This window comes from Lactuca serriola, chromosome 3 (genome assembly GCF_051521515.1).
Source record: "Lactuca serriola cultivar US96UC23 chromosome 3, Lser_US96UC23_V15, whole genome shotgun sequence".
Lineage (NCBI taxonomy): Eukaryota > Viridiplantae > Streptophyta > Magnoliopsida > Asterales > Asteraceae > Lactuca > Lactuca serriola.
The window spans coordinates 8821046-8831183 of NC_136410.1; the positions used below are offsets into that span (position 1 = coordinate 8821046).

Genomic DNA, 10138 nt, shown 5'->3' on the forward strand with positions numbered 1-10138 from the left:
ACCATGTCTTCCAAGTAGTTAAGCAGCTCACCCTTTCCTATCAATGTACCTTTCATTGATCAAGGTCCTTGCCTTTTTATGCATTCAAATGAGAACTCATAGGGCTCACATGCATAATTAACTCAATTGTAATGGCACAAAAACAAAATAGTGTCAACACGATAGGTTGTAAACCTCAACTCGTGTACTAGTGATGATCGATAAGGTTTATTTTGATTTGTTCTTGAAACCTTTAAAGACAATTAAGACTCCCACTGATTCCTTGACATATAAGATTATTTTGCCAATAAACATTTCTTGACAAACAAATATTCAAGAGTTAGTGTAGTTTTTATCAAAACACTTCATAAATTGGTCCTAGTTGGTCTTTGTCTTATTCAAGACATCACAACTTTCCACATTTGATGAATGTTATAAACATTCTTAATAGTTTTCACTCAACTTCACAATCTTAACTTTAAGACTTGTTTTGGAACGAAGTACGATTGACTTCTTGATTTAACCATTTCTTCAATTCTTGATTCCTCTTCTTAGACATACAATTGTACTAAGACTCACTTAGAGGATCAATTGAGATATGGTTCTTAATCATAAAGACCTATCATAAAGCATAAAAGGTACTCTCCCTTCTTCTTAGAATGGAGAAACTTTTATCTTTCTGCCTACTTGATTCTTCTTATTCGTTCTGCTATTGATTTAAACTTTTTCAATCAATTCAGAATTACACTTAATCTTATAAGTATAATCATATTTACTAAACCTTTAGTAAATCATGACAAATATCTTTGTTACTCTTATGGTGGACTTGATCAACATGCAACTTTGTGTGCTCGATCTCTAGTCCTTCACTTGACACTTGGTCAATGAATTAGTCTAATTTCCAAATATGAAATTTCTCATTCATCGTGCAACCAAGTTGCATGATTCCAAGTTTCTGTCTAATTGAAACTTGGGCGATGAGAAACTCTCCCTATTTGGTAAATTATTGACATTTCCACAAACAACATAATTAAGAATCAAATCCATTATTGCTAATATTAGAAACCTTCAAACATCAATTTTCATGCATGCCATTGCAAGGATAAATAAATAATATAAAATCAAAATTTATTTTATTGTGGAAAAATTTGTCCTTACAATGCAATTCATTGAAAAACTATGCTAATACATCTTTCATAGCAATCTAATTCTAACTCTAAGTAGTAGCTCAAGAATCTAATCTTCAAGTAATGCGATCGACATCCATTTCTTCACGGTTAGATTCTTCTCACTTCTTCCCTTAGGCTTCCTCTATTTTCTTCGATCCTACAAAACATCAATTGTAATCTTATCACATTATGTATTAAGAATCTAGAATAGGAGCTTAAACGAGTTAGTCAATGGATTTTACCTAAAGCAGAGCCATACATTTTGACTCTCCTATCTCTTAGATCTCTTAGGTAAATAGGGCAGCTTCGTCTCCAATGCCCCTTCTCTTGGCAATAAAAGCAAATTGACTCTATTGGAACAGCACATGGAACTACTTCAGATATTGCCTTTCTCTTATGATCAAACTTTTCGATCATGGCATGTCTTTCGTTGCCATTTCCTATATTCATAGAGGTTCGGAAGGCAGATTCACCAATCAACTTTGCTTTTCCATTGCGCCAAACCATTGCTGATTCAGCAGCAATAAGCATATAAGTGAGATCTACAAGGGTCACGTCGTTGTTCATCATACAGTACTCTCTTACGAACTCACTATACGAGATAGGAAGTGACTGACGAACCCAGTCAATAGCCATCTCCTCACAGACAACGGATCCCAACATTCTTAACCTATCAATGTGTGACTTCATCCCTAGGATGTGTGCACACACCGACTTTCCTTCTTTATGTTTACTTGCCAAAAGGGCTTGAGTGAGCTTGAACTTTTCAAGCCTTCGAACTTGTGGGTTAGGGAGAATAATTGGAGGAGGTGGAGGAAGAGAAGCATGATCTCTTGTTCCTCGATCGAATCGTGGAATATCATCTTCATGTGGAATGCTTGTTCCACGGGATTTGGGAAGACCATAGTTGTCATACTTTGACATCAACAAAACGGGAGAAAACGAATTCAAGTTAGTTGATTGATTGAGTTTTTAGTAAATCACCCAAATGAGATACTAAGGCTAGGACCCAACACAATACGCTACAACCTAGAAAAGGGATATCGTAATCTAGTTGCAGAATATTTGAAGGTAAGTGAATGACGATTCACTAATTTCCATCATGAAAAACGAAAAAGAAATTTAAGTTTTAAATCTATGAAACTCCTAGATCCTTTGAGATTCATTGAACATTTCAATGGCATGTTTAAATCTCTATATGCCCCTCTAGTTTGTGACTGGGATGCCGAGGATCACAAAGCGGGTGTGAATAACCATGCAAACTTACATGGTGCCCTCATATGTTACAGTCACCTATTCGATGTGCCGGTAAACCACACACGCTCCACCGAACTATGACAAACATTGAGTCACCCTTTGCTACCTTTGCTTAGAACCATTTAGTGTGCCAGTTAACCACACACGCTCCACTAATGTCTTCGCAAGGGCACAAAGTGTAATTTCATGGAATTGCATCAATTCACTTTTGCCTAAGTAACTAAGATTGGCAATTTGTAAAACATTTAGTTACTTTTGTACTTCATTATACTTATAATGGAAGGTTTTGTCCTATCCTACCCGTTCGGCTAACGACCCTCCACTAGTCAAGAGCGCGGTGGGTAAGAGTGGATATCCATTCAATCGCCATTTTATAGGCAAATTCCTCAAACACCCCTTATAGACCAGCTTCATGAATGAGGCCTACTAACGGTAAGATTGCCTTTTACTCATACATATATATAATGTTAGACTTTTTTTTTTGTTATATAATGTTAGACTTTTAATGTTATATATAGTATAGGGTGTATTTTACACTTTTAAAATACTAGGAGGTCAAATTTAACAATTATACTTTTAATTCAATTAAATTGTAAACCTAAACTTTTATGGATTTATTAAATCTCTTTTAATTATACACCTTAATTAATTAATAAAACCATAAGGGTGTGATTTGAACTTTTCAAAACAATACTAGGGTTTTAGAATTTAACATTCCTAAATTAAACCTTTTAATCAACTTTTAAATTCCAAAACATGAGGGCAAGTTTTGAAACATTTCAAAACATTAGGTTTAGAATTTAAATATACATCAAAATTAAGCTTTTAATCAAAATTTAAATTCCAAAACTTGAGGACAAGTTTTGAAACCTTTTCAAAACATTAGGGTTTCAACTATTTAAATTTCAAAACTAAACTTTTTGAGTTTAAATTTAAACTATAAAACCTAAAGGGGAAAAATTGAAACTTTTCATAACACAAGGATCAAATAACAAATAATATAAATTAAACAATTAATTTTGTCATTATCTATATTTGACCTAATTTCAATTTCTTGCAAAATAAGTTACCCAATTAATACAAATAACTAAGTTTAATCACATAAGGAAGTAAATATTTTATTAATTGATAAATATCTTCAATTAGATCAAGAATATACTCATATATATCATAAAATCGGATTTATATTGATCTAATATGATAAAGGCAAGTATCTCAAAGATAAACAGCAACAAATCCCGATATTTGCACCTTCTGACGCTTGGACTCAACGAGTACCCCCAATGGACTCGCCGAGTAGGGGCCTACTCGCCGAGTCCACAATGGGACTCGCTGAGTCCATCAGGCAGGCTCACAAAAAACGAATTTTTCAAGCATGATCATATCAACAAGGCATCAATACAATAGAAACCAATCAAGGCTCTGATACCACTAATGAGTTTTGGTGATAAGAACATCCTATGTGCTCATACAAACCCTAATGCTTGGATCTAGGTTTCTCTATTGTACATGCAATTTATCCAATACTATAAACCCTAGATCTAGCATATGATAATCAAGATAACATATAAATAAGGGTTTAGATCATACCTTGATTGTTATATAGCAATAACAATCTCAAATCCTTCTTGTATTGACTTTAGAAAGCTTAGAGTCACAAATGTCACTCCTCTAATGGTTCACAAACACCAAGAGTAAGAGGATGAAGAAGAGAAGAGAAGGAGGCTCTCAAAAACGTGTGGAAACCCTAGAAGGAAGCTTGTCCACGTTTTTGGGGCATAAGGGCTCTATATATAGTGAGGCTATTAGGGTTATCTAACAAGGAAACCCTAATTTGGATGCTAAATCCCTAAGCAACCCATGGACTCCTTTCCTTAAAGGCCTTGGACAATTTCCAATGGGTTTCCCCATAGAATTGTCCAACCTTATAATATAAGGCAATCCATGGCCCAATTGCAATTATCTTATAATTAAAATTCCAGTCCCTTAAGTTTAATTAATCTCTTTTAGTCACAAAACTAATTACCAATTAATTCTTGACTAATATTAATTAAACAATATGATTTCTCCTCTAATATATTATTCTCATAATATATTAATAAATCATATTTAATCATTTCTCTCCATAATTCATCCCATCAAGTTGCTTTGGTGAAGGCAACCCAAAAGGACCATGCACCATCGGGTTAAGTACATACCAAAATAGTTATGGACTTAGACACTAATCCAACAATATTGTAATGACAACAACAATCTTTGAAGTCCTCGACTCTTGAAAGCTTAGTGCCCCAAGTGTTGCACCTCTAATGGGGTCACAAACAATCAACACAACAAGGATGACTTGGAGAAAATAAAATCGGCTAGGGCAACTCCTAGAAGCATTGGAATGATTTCATTAGGGTCATAGAGGATTTATATAAGGCTAGGTTGCTTAGTCTTCAAGCTGGACTTGAATAAGGAAACCCTGGTTCAAAACTTAAGCCCAAAGCAATCCATGGACCTCCTTCGTAAGACCTTGTGTTGGGATTTAATTCTAATATAAACAAAAATTTCATATTTTTACACTACCAAACTTGTGAGAAGTATTGAATATTGTTGGGAATTTTAGACAGATCATAATGTTGCTTTTCTAATTTTAATTAAGAGTTTGTGTAATTAAGTTAGTAAAAAGTTAGGATTACATAAAGAGCTTGTTTTGGTTAAATTACTCGGTAAAAGAGAACTTATTAGAGCTTGTTAGTAGTTTCAAGTACATGATTAGATAGAACACATTTTGAATAACCAGGTCAATGTTGATTTTCAATTAGGAAAGTCGCTACAGAACTGAATTTGTTTTTTTTTGTTGCTGAAGCTTTCTTATTTTCTTTCACTACTGTTTTAGTTAAGAATTTAACAACAAAAATCCCCTTTTTATTATTTTTCGTTTTTTACTAGTATGTGCCTTATGGAAAGAGTCATTAACTTTTAGGTTGTGTCCCTGAGGATTCGACCTTGCTTCCCTGTGCTATCCTTTAGTGCATTCGAGTAGTGACAAAATCTAGTTGCTTAAGACACCCATGACAATGTTTTAACAACCATGCTTTGAAAAGCTATGTTTTACAATGATTAAAAAATAAAAGTGTCTTTATATAACTTTTTAAAATAGAACCATATATTAAATTCTATTTTGAAAATGTAAATTTTTGTTTGAAATTTAGGATGTTACGTTATAACTTTGCGTACGACCTTCGTGGTCTTGTGGATGAGCACTTTGGTGACTACTTTATATGTGATGCTTGTTAAAAAACTTGGAATAAAGTATGAGACTCTTTGCATATAACTTATGTAAAATATATTTTATTTTATCAATCACATAATTATTGAGATATTAGTTGTATCAATCACATGACTATCATGATATCATTTGTACTCATGTTATTCAAGTTATGGTCATAGTAATAAAATGTTAACATAACATATTCAATAACATGATATCAGAAGTGTAGGTTAAACTATGTGTTGTTTATCACAACAAGTCTTTGTCGTCAACCGCAACCTCTGGCAACATTATCTGGTCATCTTCAGAGGTGCGTTCTCTATTTTTTCTCTTTATCTCTTATTTTTTATTAATTACAGTAGAAAATTATCAATCCCTTCCATGTCAACCTTAAACTTCTCTAAGAAAATTAATACACTCTTTAATCTCTTAGATCGCTTTTCAGAAACACCAATGTTTATCTCTCTAAATTTCTTATTATTCTTCTCTTTTTTCCATTTCTCCTCTACATTAGCTCACCATGGTCTATTGTTTCTTTTCTTTTGTTTCTAAGTTTGAGTTAACAACCTTTCCAATGGCTACCGCTGATCAGCCGGGCGCGTTCTCAACTCCTCCTCCCTTAACGACACTTGATCAGTCGGATGCCCCTTGAGCTCCACATCCTCTCCAAGAGTATAACCACCTTCTTAGTTACAACCAGACAAATGCTTCACAAAATAATTTCATGCTCCAGAGTTTCAAAATCATTAAAACTATCAGGATTCAGTTTCTATCTTTAAGATCAAGAATTTATTGTTTGAAGCATTTTGTATGAGTTTGAGTGCCCCTCCTCTCACTCAAAGTGTGGTGGTGGTGGTGGTGGTGGTGGGGGGGGGGGGTAATTAGTATAACATTTATGCAATATATATATATATATATATATATATATATATATATATATATATATATATATGGCTTTTTTCATTCCTTTAATATCAGATATTAGTTGTATCAATCACTTTATTATTGCGATATCAATTATACTATGATTATTTAGGCCATAGTCATATTAGTAAAATGATAAGTCAATTATATGTAAGGATAGAGACAACAATAAGACTATCGGATTTATTCGTAATAGAAATAAAAGAAGAATTAAGGCCTAAGGTGGTCTTTGATTTATAGAATGTTTATGAAGCAATTGGAATCTATCAGAGTTTTGGAATCTATTCCCATAGTCTGGTTGGAAAGAAATGGAATTGGAATCCAATTCCATATTCTCTTTGGTTGAAAGGAAATGGAATTGGAATGATGTAAAATAACAAAATTTTATTTATAATTTTTTGTTTAAATTTACTTTGTTTTATGAGTTATATGGTGGTGGTGGCAATGATGGGCGGTGGTGGGTAGTAGTGAGTAGTGGTGGGCTATGATGGTCGCAACAGTAGTGCTGTCAGTGGCATCAGTGCTAGCATTAGCGGTGGTGACGGTGAAGGGTGGTGGTCGTAGCGATATTGGTGGTGGCAGTAGCATTGTGGATGGTGGTCATACTGGCGGTGATGGTGGATATGGTAGATGGTGGTGGTGGTGACAATATTATGTAGTAGTGGTAGAGACGGTGGCACTAGTGGTCACATTGGTGGTAGTGGTGGTGACGATAGTGGTGATGGTAGTCGTAGGTAGTAACAGTAGCCGCTGGTGGTGGCAGTAGCAGTGGCAATAGCGGTGGCAGTGTTAGCAGCTAGGGGTGAGCAAAATTGAAACTGAAACTAAAACTGAGAAACCAAAACCAAAACAAAACTGGTGGTCAATGTTTGAATTTTTAAAAAACCAAGAATTTGGTTTTGATTTTTGTTTTAAGTGTGTAAAAACCGAGCAAAACCGAACCGGACTGATTTTTATATATTATAGTATTCGGTGAATTAGATATGTTCATATTTGTATACATGACTTATTATCAAAAAAAATTGTTTGGGCAATGTAGGTCCTTGGTTTGATTCTTGGACAAGGCGTTTTGACTTTATTTTGCTAGCTAGCTTTGAACTAATCCTTCATCGCTGGGACATGAAACCTCATTTCCTTTAACACAACTATAAATAAGAAAACACATTCCTTATACTAGTTAACTCCTGTTTGAGTGTCCTAGATCGGTCGGTGATATGTAAACATTTACCTACTCATTATGTATATGTATATAGTGGCTTGAATTGTTTCATTGTTGAGGAAATAAGACTAAAACCCACAAATTGGTTAGATTGGGTTTAAACCCAAAACCGAACTAGGAAAAACCAAAAACTAAGAAACTAAAACCATTGGTTTCGGTTTAGCTTTGGATTTAATTTTCTGAAATTGAAGCTTGTCGGTTTGGGATCGATTTAGGTCAAAACCAACCATGCTCACCCTTAGTAGCAACATTAGTAGTGACAATGGTGGTGGTTGTGATAATAGTAATGTTGGTGGTCATGGTTGTGGCGGTGATGGTGGTAGTAGTTATGGTGGCAGTGATTGTGGTGGGTGGTGGTGGTGGTTCTAAACTTGCGTGCTAAAATAACCAATGTTATCCAAATGAGTTCATGACGTTCTGGTTTACATATAGATTGAAAGCATTGACAATCATATATGAGAAATGAGATGATGACGTATTGGTTTACATAGTTACATTAGTAAAAGATTATACCATGATATCCTATCATATCTTTAAATCCCCAAGTTTGCACTTTAGGCTTCCATAGAATCACACCTAAATATTTTTTAGATATTCTCATTTAGGTTGGTTTCCGTACTTCACATTTACCACTATAGTTAATAATTATCTGTTAAAACGTAACCCAGCCAATAGTATCACTATATCATGACTTGAATGATTTTCTACGCATTGAACACATAACCTCATACAGACCGATTCTAGGTGGTCTAACCTCCCAAAGAAATTAAAAGACGAGATAGATAACCTTTTACTAAATTTTTCTTTGTTTTCTAAAAGGAAAATACATGATTCTTACATAGTAAACAGACAACAGTGTTAAAGACATATAAGTAAAATCGTTGTTTCTTTATGTACAAAGTGGTGCCTTTATCTAAGGGGTGTCTCAAAACAGTACTTTATTTGGTAACTGTCAAATGACAGTTACATTAGTAGTTATTGATAGTTATGAAGGCTAGTATAAATACGTATGTAATGACATCTATGTATGATTTGATGCTTACAAATATAATAAATACATATTAGTGTGAATTTATGTGTTCTTGATTTACTCAACATATTGGTATCAGAGCCTGCGATCATGGCTACAAACGGAAACATATTACAACCCCAATTACCCAAGTTAAACGGAAAAAAATATTACCACTGGAGCATTCAGATGAAGGTTTTGTACGAGTCCCAAGATCTTTGGAGTATCGTGGAGAATGGAATCATTGAACTTGCAATTCCTACCGCGTTAACAGCACAACAAACAATTGATTTGAATGAACCAAGGAAGAAAGACAAGAAGGCACTATTCTTCATTTACCAAGCAGTAGATCAAGTAATTTTTGAGAGAATCTCGACATCTTCATCTTCAAAAGAAGCATGGGATTTGTTACATAGAACATACAGGGGAGAAGACAAGGTTAAAGTTGTACGACTGCTAACCTTAAGATGTGAATTCGATAATCTTCACATGAAGGAATCAGAGATAATTGAGGAGTTCTATAATCGAGTAATCTTACTCTTAAATCAGTTGAGACTAAACGGGGAAACCATTGACGATAGAAGAGTTGTTGAAAAAAATCTTAAGAAGCCTAACCAGAAAATTTGAATATGTAGTTGTTGCGATTGACGAATCAAAGGACTTATCCACATTTTCTCTAAAATCTCCTTGGGACGTTACAATCCCATGAATTAAGGATGAGACAGTTTGACTTTTCTCACTCTGAAAATGCCTTCAAAATACATTCAACGACTCAATGGAATCCATATACAAAAGAAAATAAATATCCTGGTCAGAAGGAAGAACAAAGTGAGACTTCTTCAAAAGGGAAAGGACGTGCTAAATCACTCTCACAAATTCAATGTAATTACTGCCAGAAATTTGGATATACATTCAAAGTATGTAGAAAATGAATTGCAGATGAAAATAGAGACTCAAGCCTTATGCTTCAAGTAGAGGACAATCAGAAAGAAACTATGTTCATGTTGTTTACTGCACAAAACATCACACAAGAAGATACATGGCTTCTTGATAGCGGTTATAGCAACCATATGACCGGAAACAGAGATTTGTTTACTACTCTAAAGGATTCTGAAAAAAAAAAAAAGTACGTACCGGTGATGACAAATTGTTAAACGTTCAAGGATATGGAGACATACTGGTCTATACAAGGATGGGTAATAAAAGGATACCAGGTGTTTACTTTGTCCCTGTGCTTAAACATAATTTGCTAAGTGTTGGCCAACTGATTCTCAAAGGATATGACGTACACTTTAAAGAGAATTCATGTGAAATCAAAGATGGAA

At 34.2% G+C, this 10138-nt stretch overlaps 1 protein-coding gene across 1 annotated transcript; it reads left to right on the forward strand.

The window, feature by feature from the left end:
* Window positions 1–8924: 8924 nt before the first annotated feature.
* On the forward strand, window positions 8925–9440 carry LOC145095005 (uncharacterized). The gene has a single exon (XM_079032949.1). The coding sequence runs from the start codon at window positions 8925–8927 to the stop codon at window positions 9438–9440; it is 516 nt and encodes a 171-aa protein (XP_078889075.1).
* The last annotated feature ends 698 nt before the right edge of the window (window positions 9441–10138 follow it).

Excerpts from the sequence above, each read along its gene's own strand:
- LOC145095005 (XM_079032949.1), top strand. The coding sequence starts at position 8,925 with ATGGCTACAAACGGAAACATATTACAACCCCAATTACCCAAGTTAAAC.